Source organism: Lutjanus erythropterus, chromosome 15 (assembly GCF_056507025.1).
Source record: "Lutjanus erythropterus isolate fLutEry1 chromosome 15, fLutEry1.hap2, whole genome shotgun sequence".
NCBI classification, from domain to species: domain Eukaryota; kingdom Metazoa; phylum Chordata; class Actinopteri; order Lutjaniformes; family Lutjanidae; genus Lutjanus; species Lutjanus erythropterus.
In genome coordinates, this window is record NC_139331.1 from 28,041,359 (window position 1) to 28,061,586 (window position 20,228).

The window sequence follows — 20,228 nt, forward strand, 5'->3', positions numbered from 1 at the left end:
TGATGAATAATAATAAAAATCTGAACAATTACAATAGGGTTCCCAGCACCGCTGGTACTGGGAAACGCGTATGCTTGCATACGCGTTCCCCAGCCCCCGCGGGCTTGGCCCCCTAATAATGGTATTCCAACTGTCCAGTTAAATCAAATCTCTTATTATATTGCAACATTTTATTTGATGGGGAGGAGGGGTGGGACCTGGATGACAGACAGCAGGGCGCTGGCCCAAAAAAGGTAAAGAACAATATTTTTCTATTAGATGTGTGTAACGAACTTTGACCTCCAAAATCTAATCAATTCATCCTTGAGTCTGGTTGGACATTTGGGCCAAGTTTCAAGAAATTCCCTCAAGGTGTTCTTAAGCAACTGCATTCACATAGAGAACCATAAACATACACATCCGGCCACAGCAGTCGCCAGTTCCATATTAGTTAGTCCCAAACTCAATACTTATGAATTGTGGGAAATAAAATCATCATCTCAGCATGCTGTTTCCATCTGCAGAGGTTCAGGGTTACTTGTTCTAAAAACGGTTTATCTGATTATATGATATCATTGTTAAGGATTTCCTACTTGGATTGCAGATTGTTCTCTTCCCTTCGCCTCTCTTCCACCCTTAACGCCGCCTGTGATTAATGACTTGCTCCAGTCCTGTCAGCCATTGAAACCTCGAGCCACGCGCACGCACAAAAACATGTACTACTGCTGGAAGATGAGACAGGAGTGTATTTCATGCTCCTGTGGGCACAGGGGGAGCATACGCAGAGATTCTTGTGTGCATCTGCTTGGTCGACTGAGAAAGGCACATGAAGTGGCGGTGGGAGCTTAATCGAATCGCTCGCAATGCGGCGCATGTCGACTTTACCTGAACAATCTTCTTATCTGACATCCCGGCCACAAAGAGGTTCTGTTTGTCCTCGTCTGGGTTGAACTTGACGCAGTACGGTACCTTCCTGTTGGTGAAGCGGGAGATACATTGACCTGTGGAGAGAGGGAAGGGGAGTCAGGGGGCACAATTGAAAGTCAAAGCTCCAGAATCATCCGCAGCACGCTCAAGTTGTTTAAAATTTAAGGACACAGACAGCAACTTTCGGTGCTGTATGCTCCGTCCCTGCAGGCAGCGTCAGCTCAGCTGCAACACAGAAAATTCCGTGTTTCTTTGTGTTCATTCAGCAGAGGTGAATCACCACAGGAATGACGCTGCTACCACGAACCGAGAGAACACAAAATTAAACCGACTGTAACACCAAGAGGCCCTTAAGATAAGAAAGACGGCTTTTAACCAATATAATGTCTGTATTACAGCCGATGTTTAACTGCCTCTGGGACTAATCTGGAATAAAATAGTAAAATCCTACGCATCCTGATAGAAAAAAAAGATAGAACCCGTTTCATTTAACAAGTCCTAACAGTGTAGTGACTCATCTCTAAGAGTGTCTCAGTATTTGGATGATGTGGCTTGAAATGGGATCCTGTTGACAACAAGTGGGGGATTTAACTCTTTTCTGCCCTCTGCTGGACTGGCACTCTGAAGTTGAGAGGGGTGGAAATTGTGGGAAAAGACAGCGAGGAACCATCTGGCACCAGTGAGACGAGGCACCCTATATTTTGTAAACAGTTCAAACAGACACCTATAAAGGAGATCGCTTGCTAATCCCCAATACTAATATGAATATGAGAACTGGGCAGCATTAACAACAAAAAAAAGATATTAAATGTCAGCTCTCAATCTGTTTTTGTCAGCTCTGTGACAGAGGTGCTGATAACATTTCTGAGGACACTGTGTAGTTCTGTGGAACTTTTTTTAATAGATAAGACATCATGTTAGGTCTATTTGGGCACTGTTGAATTTAGGGCTGCAGTTGGCAATTATTTTCATTATCTATTAAGCTAATGTTTATTTTCACATGTAACTGTTTAGTCTACAAAATATCAAAGCACTGTGAAAAATGCTCATCACAATTTCCAAGAGCGCAAAGTGACGCCTTCAGATTCTTGTGTTCAGTTCTTCTGTCTGTTCTGCTGTCCAACAAACATCATTATTATGTTGTTATTATTTATTTATTATAAATGACAAAGAAAAGCAATAAAACCTAATACTGAAGAATCTGGAACCAGCAAATGTTTGAAAAATGATAAATCTACTATCAAAATAGATTCTAGTTAGACGCATCATCAACTAATTGTTGCAGCTGTAGTTAAACTGAGGCAACGCACAGTTGTTTTCATTATTAATCAATCTGCAGGTTCCTGTCAGAAAACAGTGAAAAAAGTCCAAATGCATATTTGTGGTTGCTTGTTTTGTCTGACAAACAGTTCAAATGCCAAAAATATTCTGTTTACTAAAGACTAGTGTTGTCATGATACTGGAATTTCAAAGTGTGATACAATATTTTGAAAAATGTCAATACTCGATACCACTTTCAATACCACAGAGAAAAACTGATTCAATATTAAAAGGATAAAATTTTAGATTTTAAAGAAAAGTAATGTAATGAAACAAGGCTATAACATGACAACAGACAACCAGCAAACAGGATGAGTGAGAAGAAGAAGACGACAGCAGTGTGAGTAACTGAGAGGAGGTGGGACTATGTGGGCACAGAAGCGGTGTGTATGTCAGCTCGCTCTCAGACAGAAGAAAGAACGAGGAAGTACAGCTGGTACCAGAGTATCACTACTGAGAAAATGATTAGTGGAGAGCATTTCAAATATTCAGTATTGATCAGGGCTGCACACTTAATCGCAAAATTATCGAAATCGCAATATGGACGAGGGCAATATCCAAATAGCAGAACCAGAGGTGCAATTTTTTGAAAAGGGAAAAATGTGTAAGATAACAGTATTATAATGAGGTACTGTAGTCCTGCAGACACCAGGGTCTTAGCCTACAAATCTTGTCATCCATATGAAAGAAAATAGGATTTAAATGGCTAATCAGCTGTCAAACAGAGAGAAAGTGGGCGTGCACCTAAATATTCAGTGTAAAACATGAATGAGTAACAAACTGGCTGAAATGCGCTTTTGACCTTTCAGAGATATTCTTGCATGTTCTGCAAAGAAATGTTCAACTCAAGCAATTGACCCTTTGCCAAGTCCCTCAAACAGCAACTCTCCTATCATAGCTTAGCAACCTGTCAAGGGTCGCAATTCTCTACATGTTGAGATGGTGTGGTGTGTTTTTGTGGTCTTTCAACAACATGGAACACAAGAGCACACATGAGAAATGGATTAAAGTTTCTCTTTATCTGCTCTAATGCTAGCTTACCAGCTGCAGTGACGTTACCTCCAGCCAAACTTGTGTCAGATACCACTGCATTTGCCCAACTCATGGCTCATTCCCAGGGGTTGTACTGGGATTTCTTATCTGAGGGGTTTGAGGGGGAGGATGTGGACTGGTGCAGAACCATTGTCGGGTTAGCCAGCTCTCTTCCTGGGGGCGAACACAGTCCGGTTGGTCTGGCTGAGTGACCGCCTCAAAGTCTGCTGCACTTAATCTGATATATGCATCCTTCTACAATATTAATAAATGTATTTTTGTCATCTATCATATACATATATGTGTAGTATTTCACCTTCCAACCAGTGTTTGCTTGGGATGTAAGCTAGCTTACACCTCATCTTTTAGCATTAACATTATACCATGTTGTACGCCGCCGCTAAGTAACCTTACATATTGAAGACACTTTCACAGAGTTCTTGTTTTAAAATTCTCAGCTGACTGAAGGAGCTCAAGCATTAACATTAGCTGCACTTATGAAACCTGCTAGTGAGAGTCATCATTTTAGCCAACAAAATCCACGGTCATCAACAAGTAATGAGAAGCTGCTTTTGTTTACTTCTCTGTGGAATCACAGACTCAGGCTTTCAGTGTTAAATCTGCCAGTCTGTTAAATCTTATCACTGTGAAGGGCATGTGTGCAGGGCGAGAATGAAAATCTTGACAGGCGTGCGAACAGGAAGTGAGGAAAGCAGGGCTTAGCAAAGGGTCAATTACACAAGGAAGCTGCGGCCTGCACTGTCAAACTAGTCAATTATCTGATGGCTTGCGAGATCAAAGTTAGATCAAATTGCTGGTAGAGTATGTTATTATGTCCAAGAGTGCTGCTGAAATAGGATTTTGACTCACAGAATATTTATGGTTAAAATACAGAGGCATTCAAGTGAGATATTCACGTGGACTACACCTCCCTTGATTCAGTAAAACCAAGTAGAACCACAAGTGTCTGTGGGAACAATAAAAAAAAGTGTGTTGACATGTGAGTGGGAGAGCCTACCTGTCTCAGAGTCCCAGAGTTTGAGGTAGCGGTCATAGGCAGCGCTGAGGAACTGGGTCCCAGTGTTGTTGAAGCAAATGTCTCGCACTGCTTTGCTGTGGCCTGGCATGAGCAGAGGAAATTTACACACACATATTACAAACAAACAAATAAATAAATAAATATACGCATAGACAAACTCACTCAAATGTTCCCCAGTCTTGTTACCAGGTCCCCCCCTCCCGTCCCCAGCTGCTTTCCTTTGATACCCAATTCATTTGAGGAATGTGAAATCTGGTTAAGGGAAATAAGGGATGCTGAGGAAGAAAGATGATGTGGGCTGAGGGAGACGAGGGAAACGGAATCTTTAAATGAGCTTGGAGAGGAGTGAGGAGGAGAAAGAGGAAAAAAAAAAAAAATTACATGCTCCATCTGTCTTTTCAACTGTTCTCCACCTTCTCTTATTCTCGTCCTCATCCCAATCTGTGCAACCCTTTGGCTCTTTCTCTCAGTGTAGGTGAGGTCCCTGTGGGCTGCGAGAACGCAGACGCCTCCCTTGTTAAAACTGGCTTTTATCGGGGCTACACTGTTTCCACGGCGATAACAGAGCCCACTGAGGCTAAGCGCCTGCCTGCTCGCTTGCTCTAACCCGGCTTGCTGGCGTACCAAAGGCGACGTCGCTGCTGCAGAAAGCCTTGATGGTGTGTGTGTGTGTGTGTGTGTGTGTGTGTACAGGAAAAAAAAAACAATAAGCAAACTACTGACAGCACAGTTCACGTGTCATCAAATATACGCGCTGACACAGATGGCATCCAAACATGAAAATACATAAACAGTGATATGCATGCTCATTCATGTACGTCCCCCAAGCTAACATATTCCTAACTTTCTTTCTTGCTTGCTAATTCTGACAAGCTACATGTACTGACAAACAACAATGTTGTGCAGTTTCCTATTACAGTGTGCAGTTTAATTAGAGATAATACGCAACATTAAGCAATCTTTTTAGTAGGAGGAATACGTTAACAATGAAGAATTAAAACTGAAAACCAATGAAGAAATCCTCATTTTACACAAGAAGGTCTTTCTGAAAATAGGTAAGTCAGAAAAACCTAGAAATTACAAAACTTTAACACAGGTTATAAAGCAGACGCCTGTGGTTGTAAAATGTACAGCATCGTGAATCACAAATTGTTAATCAAACCTATTTTTTAGAATCAAAAATTGATATAAAAGCCTAATAAAGTAGCCGGCTGGACTTAATTGAGTAGTCTGTTGTTTGGCCAGCAGCCAGCACTTATGGAAAGCTCTGAGAATAATTTATTATACCAGTAATGATGTAGGAAAAAAAAAAAAACAATATACCAGACAGCCTGATGATGATGATGATGATGATGATGAGCTCAGAAGTGATGACAACAAAGTGGTGATCTAATATGCTCTCCACAACATGGCTGTATATTTCTAACACTCCTCTGATGAAAAAAAAAAAATTAACATCATCATCCGCAGCTCTGTCCCTCAGTCAGTCACTCTCTGTCACTTTGTTCACTCCTAAACTGTGTTCTCTCCTCCCGTGCGCCAACGCCTCTCTGTGTCTTGTGTCCTCCCCTGCCCCTCGCTCCCCTCGGCCCCTGGCCTGCTGAATTATGCATATTCTGTGAAGGAGCTGACAAGCAGAACCTCGACTGCAAACAATCTCTATTCAGACGGTGTTGCCGTCTCTGGGAAGGGTGACCTGCACACCATTAGCCTACACCCTCCTCCAGACCCCATCTATTCCAAAATAAATAAATAAATAAATAAATAAATAACCCCCCCGCACTTTCTGTCAGCGCTCAGCAGACGTGTCATTAGTGTTCCAGTAACGCTGAGCTCACAGTCTGTCACTGCTGTGCATTTCCCAAAAGGCTGCATGCATTTCAGACCTCCAGCATATTTCATGTCAGCATGTTTGCTGATGATCCATTGTTGTTTATAAAGTGCTGTCCTTCGGTAGCGAGTTTCCTAATATTCTGTTACCATTTCATACCATGACTTATTAACATTTAGAAAAGTTGACCACATAAAATTTTAAGATCGCTTACCAATAAACGTCCGTATACATCTCCTCTCGTTGTAAACCTCCCAGAGCTGTGGAGAGAAGCAGATGAAACTACAAGTGAGCCCCGACACAAGATTAAATTAAGACAGCAGAGACAAATCAAATGAAAACAGAATTGTTGTGTTATAAAACAAACAAAGTATCAGGTTTAATAAGCAAGCTAGCCAACCAAACCAGCCTTGTTTACAGCCGCCCTGGCATGAAAATATCTTGTTTCATGCTTTGTAGTGTTTTACAATACAGTGCATCAGGCTGACTGCAAGAGGTAAGCTTTGATCATGAAAGTTTCAAACACATAAACTGCATCTTTGATTAACACAGAGCAAAGTGTTTGTGTGTGTGTGTGTATAATTCATTCATGAGCTTGTGTATCACGCTGTGATTATTTACCTTGATCTTACAGTCCATGGAGCAGGAGAGCAGTAGATGACCAGAGCTGGGAAACAGTCGGATAGCACTGACACCCTGGAAAATACACAGAGAGAGGAGAAACTGAGTCTGACCATATTTCTTTGTATCAACGGGAGGCTGAGAGAGAAAGTGAAGCACAGTCCCTAAGCTCTTACTGCAGGAACAAACACGCCTTTTTTTTACAGCATGCAAAATGTGTGATGTTTGTAAAGATATCCCAAATGTTGTGAGATCACATTTGGCTGTACTGTGTAATGTTATAAAGCTACAGCTCTGCACATTTTTACATCTTAGATATCCATGTGTGTCTGCTTAGACCATACCAATCGCTTCATGGCTGTGGGTTATATGACTGCTTATGTCCATCTTTTGGAGTAGTTGTTCTTATTTTACCTCTGGTGTTACATTCACTATTGACCACCACCTCAGAAAATATCAAGCTACCACCATTATGACTGACGTTAAAATACAGTAGTGTAGGCTTATCCTATTCAGCTGCAGACATTGTACACAGGGTACAGGTTTATTCCTAAAAAGATGATTATTTACTGTTTACTGTTGTCAGCAACAGCCACACTGCCATCACAATTAAGATCATAAGTAATTTTGGATGACGTATGCACGTGCTACATGCATGACCATGACTGGATAGCAGGCTTTACTTATGTTTTCAAGTAAATTTATTTCATTTTGAAATTTTTAGGAGATTCCTGCTCCACTACTCGCACCATAGTTTGAGAATCAAGGCAAGTCAAAGGCAGCGTTGCAAATTTGGTGCATTTTCCTTAACCGACTAGCTACAAAAACTTTTTTTTTTCCATTTTCATTTTTTCTCACTTTTTTTTCCTCATTTTAAGTTAAAGTTTCCTAATTTAACAAATGGTTTCATCCGATAAAACAATGGCAAATAAGGCAGAATTACAGACATTTCTAGACTCTTGATTAATTAGTGGTTAATAGGTTTTTAATCAATTAGCAGCGATTAATTGATTAATCATTAACATTCATAGTCAAAGGCCCAATGAACTGTTAAGGAAAAGACTGCAAAACATCTAAAAATTTCAGTACTGTGACTGTTCATGCTCTTGCCTTAATTTGGACATGGCCAGTCTATTGATTTTAAAGCACTTCTATAAGGGGAAACACCCGCTGAATCACAGCGCTAACTGCACCAGAGCAGATAAGAGTGTGTGTGCAGACCATGCTGCCTCTGTAGCAGTCACAGAAATTCTGATGACTTTCTAGTTACCAAACTTTCTCCAAAAAAGAAGTCACAAAACTTTGGTGACACCGAGTGGGCCACCCTCCATCTATTATCTCGACATCAGCACTTCCTCATGCTTATTATCTTTTCAAACCCCTTTGTATTTCAAATTAGACTCTGAAGGCTGTAACTTCCTGCACAAAGCGAATAGAAGCCAATTTAAAACTTGAGTGATTTCTCCCTCCCTGAAGCACATTGGCAGATCTAAAGCTTGAATCAGATCTTTCTTGGAATAACCCAGTGTTTCCCTTCATATTTGAATTATAAAGACGGTGTTTTGAATGAGACAGAATTATCTCAGATACGTTAGGAACAAGCGGCTGGTATACGACCATGTTATCATTTTATTCAAACATACCCAGGAAGTTTTTACCGACTGGCTCAAAAACTCTAACATGGACCGCATAATGGAATTTCCTCTCTACTTATACACGGACAACTATGTGACATTTCACAATTATATTAAAACAACACTGCAATACTACAACTTACCACCAGCAAAGCCTGCAGAGAAAATACAGCTGCAAAATGCATTAACTGGTAAATAAAGGGATAATTCAAAGACAAAAAGTCTCTTCCCACTGACCTTAGTGTGTCCAGACCAGACATGAATCTGTTTCTTTGGCAGGTAACACTTGTCTGGAGCATCTGCAGATCGAAGGTTGATGCCCACATCCTGTGGGATGTGGAGGTAGGACCTGCCCTGGTAATCATACATGTCTTTAACTGTGGGGGAGAACAAGAAGACACAAGTTATCATGTGAAAAAATGGCCCGTAGCGTTTGGATACTTGTTTTAGAGAAGACTGGTCTGTCAGCTAGAGCTGCAACAATTAGTTCCCAACTATTTTAATAATCAGTTAATCGTTTCTGTCATTTTTCATTCAAAAATGTCAAACACTTACTGGTTCTTGCTTCTTAAGGATTTGCTATTTTTCTTCATAATTTACGAGTATAAATTAAGGATTGTGGACTGTTTGTCGGACAAAGGAAGCAATTTGAAGACATTACAATTAAAACACTTAACACTTAATTGTGAAAATGATTGGCATATTAATCGATAATCAAAATAATCATCAGCTACCCTCTATACACAATATCAAAACTGGACACATGGACAAAAAGTCTTTAAAACAGAAATCTGATCATCTAGAATCTTATGTTAACTGGGCAAACTTCATCTGCAGCAGAAGATCGTGTGTTAAGATCAAACTCAACCCAACTTTTAATCTAAATTTTTAAGAATGAAGGTTCAGCGACAAAAGAAATACTGTGTTCACTCCACTCACAATACAAACTATGATTTAAAAGGTAAAAATAAATCAGTAAATCACTGAGTGCTTGTCAAACGTGTCAATTAGAGCGGCCCACAGTACCATGAAGAATGGTCTTCTCCTCTGCCGGCGCCTCCTCCTCGTTACGTCCTTTCTTCTGCCTCTTGGCTGTGATCTCATCCAGCTCTTTCTGCTCTTCCTGGAAAATAAAATTCATCACAATTAGCAAACACATTTGTTCTGGGAAACGGCGCTGAAGAGCGACTGAGCAAATTTAGGACAGACATAAGCAGGCCTGCTCTTTTTAGTTTTAGAGGGTTGTGTGGGTGGGTGAGGTCACACGGCCACTGGTAAGCAGCAGGTGACCCACTACTGTGTGTGTCTCATCTATAAAAGTGCAATAAACCACAACATTACAAAGCTTTTACAGAGAATTCATACCCACACGATGCCTCTCAAAAGGCCAGAGTTGAGTACTGCAGGTGAGTTGTTTTAAGCTGGGCATATTCATGCAATCACTGAATGAAACCCTATATTATATTTTCTAACGCAAACACTGACAACACAAAAATTAAGCTTTTTGAAGGCATAAATACAACAGCACTTATTTTGAAGATTTAACTCTGTAAGAAATACTAAAACTCATCAACCACAGACTAGAGTAACATAAGAAGGTTTGCTTTATTTTCACGCCTTACATCAAAGGGATAGTTCACCCAAAAATGAAAATTCAGTCATTATCTACTCCTTAAGTCCAGAAAACACTGCTGGAGTATCACAGGAAAACAGCACTGCAGAATATCACGAACAATTAAAGTGATTGGTGACTAGTTTTCAAACAGGAAAAACAGCATTACCTCTGACGGTTTGGCCACATCTTTCTCGTCCACATATTTTGCCCATGGTCCAAGGAAGCTGTCAATCTCTTCAGCATCTCCACCTTTGACTTTTTTCCTTTTCTCTGACTTCTTATGTCCACTCTCAAACACAGTTAACCCTGGAAGAAGAACAACTTGACCTTAAGATTCTGAATCTCTGTAAATGATATTTCATACAACAGAAAACGTTCTAAATAAATTCTAATTTGTACAATTAGACATAGACAGAGATCTAAGCGATACAGTGTGATAAATAATTACCCTTATTTTTCTCAGCCTCATCTACTGCACCAATGTACGCATTAGAGGAGACCTGGTGTGTGTCAACAGATGGATCTAAAGCGTAACCTATTAGAAGAGTGGAGAGAGTAGGAAAAAGGTCATTCAAATTCAAACAGGGTCAATACACATTGATCACTTCATTTAATCCCAGCTCACAGGTGATCTTACCATATGTGGAGAAGGTTCTTCTCTGCTGTTCAAACATGAAGTCGTTGAGGTGAGCAGGTTCTGCGTAGCCAGATAACATATTTCTGGGGGCAGCCATCTGCTGGCTTTTGAATGGGTTCACTGGCCCAAACTGAGAAGAAGCAACACAAAATCCTTTCTAATACTACAATAAAACGTTAATAGACTCTCCCAAGAATCAAATCTTTTTGCATAGGGCTTCTGTTTAATTTATAGATTTTAAGTGAAAATCTTACCTCTGGTGCAAACATGGTTTCATAAGTGGGATTGTAAGCGACTTCTTTCAGTGAAGGGTCCAGGTGTGTGCCAGTCTCAACAGCCTCCTAAAATGAGGATGTACAAATCAGCAAAGCGTCTCTGACTAACTGATTGGGTGTATCAAACGTTAGATAGAAAAAATCCTAGTATCTAGGGCGCTATCTTTGGCATAACATCATGTTAAACAATAAAATATAGCTTCTATCCTCCTGGTTGACGTTTCGCGCTAACAGCTAGTTATATTTTGTAAGGCGCTAACAACAATAGTTAATAAAGACTTACGCATTAATAACTACTTTTCCGGAATTATGTTCGCTGAAATCGTACATCTAATTTTTATATTTCTGTACAGTGCAATACTTAGCTGACGTAAGCAGATAGTATATAACTTGATCAATCCATTATAACGTTAAGCTAACGTTAGCTAGCTTGATTAGCTTACCTTAACGGCGACCTCGGGAGCAGAATTGAGAACCGCCAAAGACATCGTGCGTCCAGACTGCAGCGGTTTAAGGTGAGCTGTAGCGTCCGGACTCACTGGGTCCACTTTCTCCCCACTTGTATTGGTTTCCGACTCATTTTCTGAATCGGAATCGCTGCCGTACGAAACGAGGGAAGCTATGGCGGCAGACATCTTGGATGTTGTGAATTCGCCGGAAGGAGGAGGGCGGTACTTCCGCTGTGACGAACTAAAAAAAAGAAAAGGAAAGAAAAAGACGAATAAATGCCAAAAAAAGGACGGAAATTGAATACATAAGCTGAAAATTGACATGAACAAGAAGAAACTGCAGTGAAACATTTTTTTTCTGCAATCAAGATTATCCATATTGTGCAATAATGTCATAAACAATGCCAGAGCAGAAACAATTGTTAAATTAAATATAACTAATATATCTAAAAAATAATTGACAACTTTTGCTTATTGGCCATTTAATAATTTATTATGTAAAAATGCAAAACATTTTCTGGCTTTGAAAATCTGACAATCTGCTTTTTTCTCTTTTTGTTGATGATGTCAATGCCAGGAAAATCTCTTCTTAATTTTTCCCTCTTTTCTGACATTTTGTAGAAATTACCATGGAAGCCCATTTCCTAAATGTGATGAAAAAAAGAAGATCCAGTCAGTCATTATAGTGAGAAACTTGCATTGTGTTTTCTCTAGGGATAGCATGTTTTCATGTTTCGTCCACTGGAAGGGCATAGAAAGGCATATTGGAAGGGCACACTGGAGGGCATTTTAATGTATTTTTTTTCTATACAAATGGCTCACTGGAGGGCTATTATGATATTGTATCCACTCAAATGACCGTCTAGAGAGCATTTTATCATATTTTATCCACTGGAAGTATAGAGGGCATGTTATAATTGTTTGTCGGCTGGGCACTATAGAGGGCACTCTGTCATGTGCTATCTACCATAGGGGCACCCTTACATCTTTTGTCAACATGGAAGCACCACGGCCATAAGCATAAACAAACAATCAAACAAACAAACAAACAAACAAATAACATAGGTAATGGAAAATGAAATTTCTGTATTTTTGCATTTGTTCATTTATGTTTACATTTATTCATTTCTTTCTTTATGCATTTCCACATTTATTTACATATTTATATCTGTATTTCAGTGTAGAGGTACATCTAAATAAATAAATTAATATACAACACAGAAATAGTATTTTTCACTGCCAGGATGTATTTATTTATGATTTATTTGTGTATTTAATTATTTCTTCTGCATTTATTATTTATTTTCTGTTTTGTCTTGTTTTGTCCCTCATACAAACCGACACGCACGTTATCCCGCGAGCCTCCCACGAGCGCAGCAGCAGTTGCATGGAGCTTCTTTCTCGCGCCCCAACAATAGAGTGGTAAGTACCATTATCACAGATCATAACGGGGACATTTTCCAGCGAACGAGGGTCATTTCAAACTCGTTACTTTGGAAATAACACGTCTTTCGCATTTGGGTTAAACTGACGGATATCTTTTTTTGTTGCAAAACCTGTTCTTAGCTTCACCGGACCCGGTTTAACGTCAATTTCGCCGACATCTACCCCGAGGTTCCCTCTCGGAAAACGGGTGGCTGGATTGTTCTCCGCCGCCGCCTCTTCCAGCAGGAGAGTACTTGTAATAACACAGACGGTACAAGCATGGATCCGACCCGGGGATTTAAATTCTTGGACACGGTGGCGAGCTCTGCTGCTCAGTGAGGATGGAAAGAAAATAAGAGGAATTTAAACAAACGTATCAGGTAATTATCCCTAGCGCTACTCTCTGCTGAAGTCACGTTTTTTAACTTTAAAATGCGACTTTTACGTGATCGTTATTGCAGCAACAAACTGCACTGTGGCTGCTTCACTAACTGGTAATTCAACACTGGTTGACCATCACTGACTAGTACATTAACCCTGAACACAGGTGACTAATGTGGCGATGCTGTCAACGATCGCGCTCAAAAGTGGTCAAAAAACCTTTAAAAAGTACAAATAATGTGTTTATTAGTGAACAAATCTGTAACAGGACTGCTTGATAGATGATAAATGGCAAAGCTGCACATCTGCAGCAGCGGCAGCAGCAGCAGCAGCAGCAGCGTCTTGACATATCCAGTCCTCTGACTGTCATGCTGGTGAGAAACCGGGAGAGCAAATATTTGCAATACAGAGCAAATTATCTAACGCCATAAAAAAATGCCACATCTTTCATCGTGCACGTTTTTTTAATATCCGTCCTTTGGTTGCATAGTTTCAGGTTGATACAGTATGATTTGGCGAACCGCTGTGATTTAATTTTCCCATTAAGAATTGCATTGACTTGACTCACAGAGAGGAGGGATAGGGGCTGGGGTCTATTCCAGCCAGCTTGGTTTGCAGTCATGGGGGATGGTAGCCTCCTTCAGCCCAGTGAAAATCATGCTTTGTGAAATCTGAAACCTTCTTTGTACTACTTCAAGTCCAGTAAAAAAAAAAAAAAAAGAAAAGAAAAAAGTGGGCACGAGGAGAGGAACAGTGTGGTTTGGTGACTTTATATCAGCTTGAGGATATTCTTTGCGTTGCATGATGCCAGCTCATGTAGTGCTGTAAGGTACAGGGCTTACATTAAACTGACCATATTTCCTGCAGCCTGCACAGGATACAGTCTCATGATGCAGATGTTGCCGCAAGCAACATATTTTAGTAGTAAAACAAGAGCAGTCTGTAGTGGAAATATCTATGGTTGGTGATGAATGAAGGATCGGCTGCAGAGCCATTGATAAAAGTCCATATGGGCTGCTGTGCCTGCAGCTCTTGACAGTAGATTAGTGGGGGCAGTGTGTGCCTCTGATGTATTAAAATTACATTCAAATGTAATGATAATACACGAGAGACACAAACCGGGGCTAAGTGGAGCGTAGATGTTGTGGTGACTGCCTGTAATGTGTATGTGCTGAGGGATTTTACTTATTTGTTTGCTTTATACTGAGATTAAAGAATTGCTTTCCTCTCGTCAGATCAGATCAAGAGGAATAGATTTAAGTGTGGGGTTGCAACCAAAGATTAATTTAACTGTTGATTATTTTCTTGATGAATCGATTAGTTGTTTGTGGTGACTTTAAAACAATGTATAGACTCATAAACACAATCCCTTTCAGTTTTCACTTATGACCCACTAGTGTGTGGTGGTGTCTGTACCTGCAGAGACCCTGCCCTCTGCCTGGATATCCTTATTTTCTCATTATTTTATGTACTCAGGATGCTTTACTAACCCAAAATATCAGTATTTGATGTCCTGGGAATGAGACTGAAGAATCATTTATCTTTCTGGTGCATTGACAAACAGCTCAGACAAATTCATCCAATTCTACCTTTAAGTCTAGACACCGTATCAATAAAAACAAACAGAAAAGACTGATTTTTAAGCAAAATTAGCTGCGCAGCTCTACACACTTACACTGTCTGGATCGTGATATGGTCAAACACATAGAGACGTTATTCCCTGATTTTATTAGAAGTCACATTAGAACATTTTTATATATGGAATCTGCACCAAATGTGTATGCTTTCCAGATGTCTACATTATTTATGGAGAAAATATAGCCCACAGTATATAGGGTGTATTGTGAAAGCAGCTCTGACTCCTGGGACAAAATATTCTGAGGGCTCTTGCAGCTGTTATATTTACCCGTCTGCAGCCGTGGAATCCGAACTATCACATGACTGACATGAGTGGAAGCTATAGGCCAAGTTTCACAACAGCTCACAGGGAACACAGACTGAATGTACTCGAAACATTTGCCATACTGGCTGGATTTAAAGTTTCCCACATGACATAACAGACACACAAAGTCTTGGCGTGAAACTGCAGCAACATTGCTGTCCCTTTTAATGTTATCCCACCTGATGTGCTTTATCCAGCGACTTTTGTCGGCCGAGAGGTGACAGAACGAGCAAGGCCCGTTGCTTGTGTGATGCATCCCGGTATGCAAACACACACATTTACCCACCTCTGTATTTACCACTACGCCCCTGATTTAGTTATATCTACAGTCAGGTAAAAGTCATTTGAAAATCTGGAGGGAAGTCTAATGTTAGTTGCAGCTGCAGCCATCTCAGCAGCACAAAGAGCCAAAATCTAAGCTTATATTTTTGTACACAGATGATGACAAAAAAAAAATCTCTGCTTGAAGCTACAATCTGGCATGACGTCTCTTATATGTTTAGTCTTGGGGTCAAGGTAAAGTTTAGGTTGATAAACAACTTTTTATGTGGCGGTTTCACTGTCTTGACAACCCAAAGCACGCATTTTTAGAGAGTCCCAAAAACACACAGGCATCATAGCATCAGCAGCTAACGTTAGCTTTTGGAAGGGAGAAAGTCACAATGTCACTTATGCGACTGTTGGGTGTGTAGACTTGTTGGGTGTGTAGCATACGTTCATAGTAAATTGTGGCATAATTCAAACAGGTTCATATTATCATACTTTGTCCAAAGTTAGGACCCATGGTGGTCCACTGGAAGGGGAGGGGCTTCGGCTCTCTGTGCAGCGTCTCTCCCACAGTGACATTTACAGAACCAGTGATGAAATTCACCCTGGATGGAGTTCGCCCGCTTCCGTTATCCAAAATCAGCCGTATTGTTTTGTTTGAGGCGAATTTCTTCCCAAGTGGGTTACCTCCTGGGCTTTTGATATTTCACGCGGTATTTTTTAGCCTGCAGGAAAACATTAAACACAGGTGAGGAGCAGGAAAGTTGAAGAGTATATCCATATAACCTGCTCTTTGATACATGAGTCTATTTAATAGTGCTCGGTTTACCCGACGAATGGCCTCACCTACAGGTGTATTCCCAGAATAGAACAGAACATATTGTTATGGTTTTATCTGATGCTGTTTGTGAACTCTTTGCTGCGAGGGATGACATTCCTGCACAGTTTGCAGTTCTCATGTTTTTCTCTGTGTTTCGGAGGCCCCTGTGATAGAAGAGCTTTGGCATGCCTCCCGCGGAGGCTTTTGGACCTCTCTTATTTGTTGACATTGCTCTGATCCTCTGCCAGTCTCTGGCTTTCTCATGCTAGCACGAAGAATATCTCTCTTTCTGTGGCTCTCCTTTGTCTCCCTCCACAGAGGTGGTTAGGGGTGATGGTGGGACACACACAATAACACGGGGCATAACGAAAGAGCGTGTGGCGAGAGAAATAAAGAAAAGAGACGAGAGCAAAATGAGTGATGGCTGCCTGGCATGAGGAGGAGGTGGGAAGAAGGTGGGCTAGGGATTCTGGGAAAGGCAGAGAGAGGGAGAGAGAGGGAAAATTTATGTGTGCGCGCGATGTGAAACGCCCCTTTCCGTGCCACAGACAGACCTCCCTATCTCCCAGCTGTTAGGATGCTCCAGAGGCTCCGGCACACAGCAGCTATTGTTCTTCCTCTTGGCCAGGCCCACAGCTCTATAATACGGCTTCTGTCCCCGGTCTGAACTGGCCTGACAGAGGGACACCAGGGCTCAGTTAGCCTGTCTGACTGGTGCTCCTTGTGTCCCACTGCCTCTGCCTCCACCACCTCCGTCCCTGCTTTGTCCATATAGCTGTCCATTCTTGGCTGTGACTTTTTGCTCTCTCTGACAGAGTTTACAGTGACTGTTTTTCTTTATTTCTTTGCCTTTTTCTTTTTTAAGCCACTTTTTCAGTTTGTGTCTGTCTGGTCACCGTCTTAATTCTCTTTCTCGCATGCTCAACTGCATGGATGGGAGTTGTGTTTAGTGAACTTAACCTTATCACAGCATATAATGTTTGCTAAAACTTTTCTTTTAGGCTACTTTTTTTTTAAATTTCTGAACATATGGAAGTTTGAGGGAGAGTTTATATTATTTGAAGTGGCATTGTATGAAGTACTTATCCATTGTCAGTGTTTTACCCACAGTTCAGTTGTTGGCACACCCCCAGTTTGGAGAAGCAGAGAAGGGCACCAGCGCAGAAGTGAAGCTATGTACTGTCATGGACAGGATCAACAATAAAACATGTCGCCACTTAAAGAAGAAAAGTCTACAAAAGAAAATATCAATATCAGATAAAGTCTGTGCTATATTAACACTATTTTCACAGCTTTACCTCTCCGCCTGACAGCCTTTTCTGACAGGAAAACGCTGTTATGTAAGACAAATACGCCGCTTTCAAAATCAACCAGACTCCATTGGCAAAATTAGCAATTTTACCTCACAAAATATAGAAGCAGCTGGTCTACCGCTGCCTCGATCAGATAGTTTGTTTGTGTTATTGTGCAACTTTGGTGTTTCAAAAGGTTGGTTCATATTCACCGAAGTCACACAATCACACAATGAAACTAACAGATCGAGGCAGCAGTAGTCCAATAACTCCTGTGTTCTGTGAGGTAAAATTACTGATTTTGGCAATTAAGTTTGGTTGGTGTTGAGTGAGCGATATTTGGCTTATATAACAGTGTTTTCCCATCAGAAAAGGCTATCTAACAGCCAGGTAAAGTGGTGAAAATATTCAAAAATATAGCGCACACTTAATCTGACATTTATTGTTTTTCTTCCACAGCAGTACATTGCTCAGCTTCCTATACCAGGACTCCAGCTGCTTCTCCAAACTGGGGATGTGTCAACCACCATCTATTGTAGGTGATACGGTAGATGGTCCATAATCCATAAGATTTGAAAATCAATATTTGCCACCTGTATAGCTGTACAATATCAAACATAAAAGTGCTGCATTATCTCTACTACCTTTTACCCCTCCTCACTCTCCTCGTAGTAGCCAGTCACCTTTTATCCACCTCATATTCTTCCTCATCACTCTTATTGTTACCAGTCTGGCTCTCTCAGCCTCTTTGTTTCACTCACTCACTGTCACCCTGGGGAGGAGAGGGCGTTGACAGGGTTTCTCAGTGAGCTGACAGGATATCTCTGAAATAGACCTGTCTGACCGCGTCTCTGCCTCTGCCAACAGGGCAAAGACACAAAAGCCCCGTCTGAGCATAGAGCTGCCTTTACTCAACCGTAGGAAGCGAGCCTCGTCTCCATACCTGCTCTCTTCGATCATTTTTTTTTGTCCTGCTCCTCTCTCCCTATCTCAATTTGAAAATACCACCTGCAGTTTTTTCAGGCGTCTTCTTCTCTGTCACTTAAGTAGTTTTCTTTTTGTCTGTTTGCTTCCATGTCTGTACAGCAGGTCCTTGCAACACCTGTGATGTCAGCTTTGTCTGTGTTTGAATGCATGCAAGAGTTTTGTCTGTCACCACATCACTTTAGGCTCCGATAAGGATTCGTCTTGCTTTTAGTGGTGTTTTATATGTGCCAGTTGCAGCTTGGCGAATAGAAAGTGTGTGCTCATGCTTTCCAGCTTTAAAAATAAAAGTATTTGTTTAGGCTGAGAACTTTAGTGTCGTTACAGTCTAAATGTGGTTCAGAGCTGATAACACTCTGCCAAAACAGAAGAAAAGAAGGAGAAAAAATGTTGAACCCTGCAATATTGACTTTAAATATATACTGTTAACAGACTCTTGACTCTGACTCCTCAGCCAGTATTTGGGAAACGCAGCACCGCGGTGTCCTGTGACTGACCTAGCTTATTCTCTCAGGTGAAAGCCAAAATGAGCCACACAATGGGATAAACTATGGACTGTTCAGGCCACTCCCCTGGTGTCATGTGTATGTTTGGATGGTAAATGTAGTCTGATACCTTTCTCTGCACAATGAAGCCTTGATCTGCTCCAGGAGTGAATTGGAGACCGGGTTCTCCTCAGTAGCTGTTGGCTGAAGCACTGACAATAGGCGTGTGTGCCTCTGTGTATTTGTCTGTATACAATGTCCATGGTTTGTGTATTCTTAGACTGGGATCATTTAATCTAAGATTTGTTCTAATGAGAGTTCAGCAAAACTAGATTTCAAATTAAAGTAGCCTAAATAAAGATTTATTCAGTCAATTCCATTTTTTTTATGTAAACCAGAATTAAATAGACTTAAATTGGAGATGGCATGGAAATGCTTGCTTATCTGAATTAAAATAAAAATAAATAAATAAATATATAAATTGGAGCGCTGTCAGGACCTACTAAGTATGGCGGTGGTGTGTGGATTAACTTTCGTCTGTTGTGTATTCCTTAACAGAACATTACATTAGTAGCTAGCTAAAAAGTTAACAAAATGTTACATTGTTTGCTATCTAGTGAAAAAGTTCATGAAACATTGGCACTGCGTTGTTTGCTAGCTAGCTAAAAAGTCAAAAAATATCGGTGTTACAGTGTTTGCTAGCTAGCTAGATTCAGATTAAAAACGGAAATGAGGTGTAAAGAGATTTTTAAATTGAATTTTTCTTCATTTTAAGCTAGTTTAAAAGTTGTGGTGTAATATAAGTTAATGTTAAACCATGATTAAATCAGGTTTTAAAATCAATCCTTTTTGGTGCAACCTAGCCTTAGTGTTTATATTAGCAAAGCAGCAATCTAATGTACCTGCCCTTTCAGGTGATTGTTTTATTCTGTCCTGTGCATAATCCAGCTCTAAATGTTGCCAAAAGACTTCAGAATGATCTCTGCAGCTGCACTCATAGCATGCGTATATTTGACTAAATTTGGTTATGCAAAGTTTTGTAAAACTCCATCATGATGGGCAGCACAACATTCAGTATAGTTGTCCTTCTTCCTGTCACTCCCTGTCTTTGAATATCTATGCACTGTTTTCTCCTCCCTTGATTTCTGTCTTCCTCTGTTCACTCCTCTCTGTCACTGATGGGTTCTTATTGAGCTGGAACGGCTGATGCCCCGGTCGTCGTGGTGATGCGTGATGATTGATGGAGGCTGAAGAAATGGGAGGAGAGGCACGT

At 40.7% G+C, this 20,228-nt stretch overlaps 2 protein-coding genes across 6 annotated transcripts in view; one reads left to right on the forward strand and one right to left on the reverse strand.

The window, feature by feature from the left end:
• The window catches only part of cdc40 (cell division cycle 40 homolog (S. cerevisiae)), a 28,321-nt gene extending 16,744 nt beyond the window's left edge, over positions 1-11,577 (reverse strand). The window contains exons 1-11 of the mRNA XM_084737831.1: positions 11,354-11,577; positions 10,890-10,976; positions 10,636-10,765; positions 10,447-10,533; positions 10,165-10,304; positions 9,410-9,506; positions 8,621-8,760; positions 6,750-6,824; positions 6,343-6,388; positions 4,277-4,378; positions 865-980 (exon numbers count right to left, since the gene is read on the reverse strand). Of these exons, the coding sequence (XP_084593957.1) occupies positions 865-980; positions 4,277-4,378; positions 6,343-6,388; positions 6,750-6,824; positions 8,621-8,760; positions 9,410-9,506; positions 10,165-10,304; positions 10,447-10,533; positions 10,636-10,765; positions 10,890-10,976; positions 11,354-11,545 (1,212 nt within the window). The 5' untranslated portion in view covers positions 11,546-11,577. The remainder of the gene's footprint in view (positions 1-864; positions 981-4,276; positions 4,379-6,342; positions 6,389-6,749; positions 6,825-8,620; positions 8,761-9,409; positions 9,507-10,164; positions 10,305-10,446; positions 10,534-10,635; positions 10,766-10,889; positions 10,977-11,353) is intronic.
• A 1,079-nt stretch (positions 11,578-12,656) lies between these two features.
• The window catches only part of wasf1 (WASP family member 1), a 105,360-nt gene continuing 97,788 nt past the window's right edge, over positions 12,657-20,228 (forward strand). The window contains exons 1-2 of one of the 5 annotated variants that reach the window (XM_084736977.1): positions 12,657-12,781; positions 12,926-13,164. The gene's annotated coding sequence lies outside the window, so the exon portion shown is untranslated. The other 4 variants (XM_084736980.1, XM_084736976.1, XM_084736978.1 and 1 more) reach the window with 4 other exon arrangements.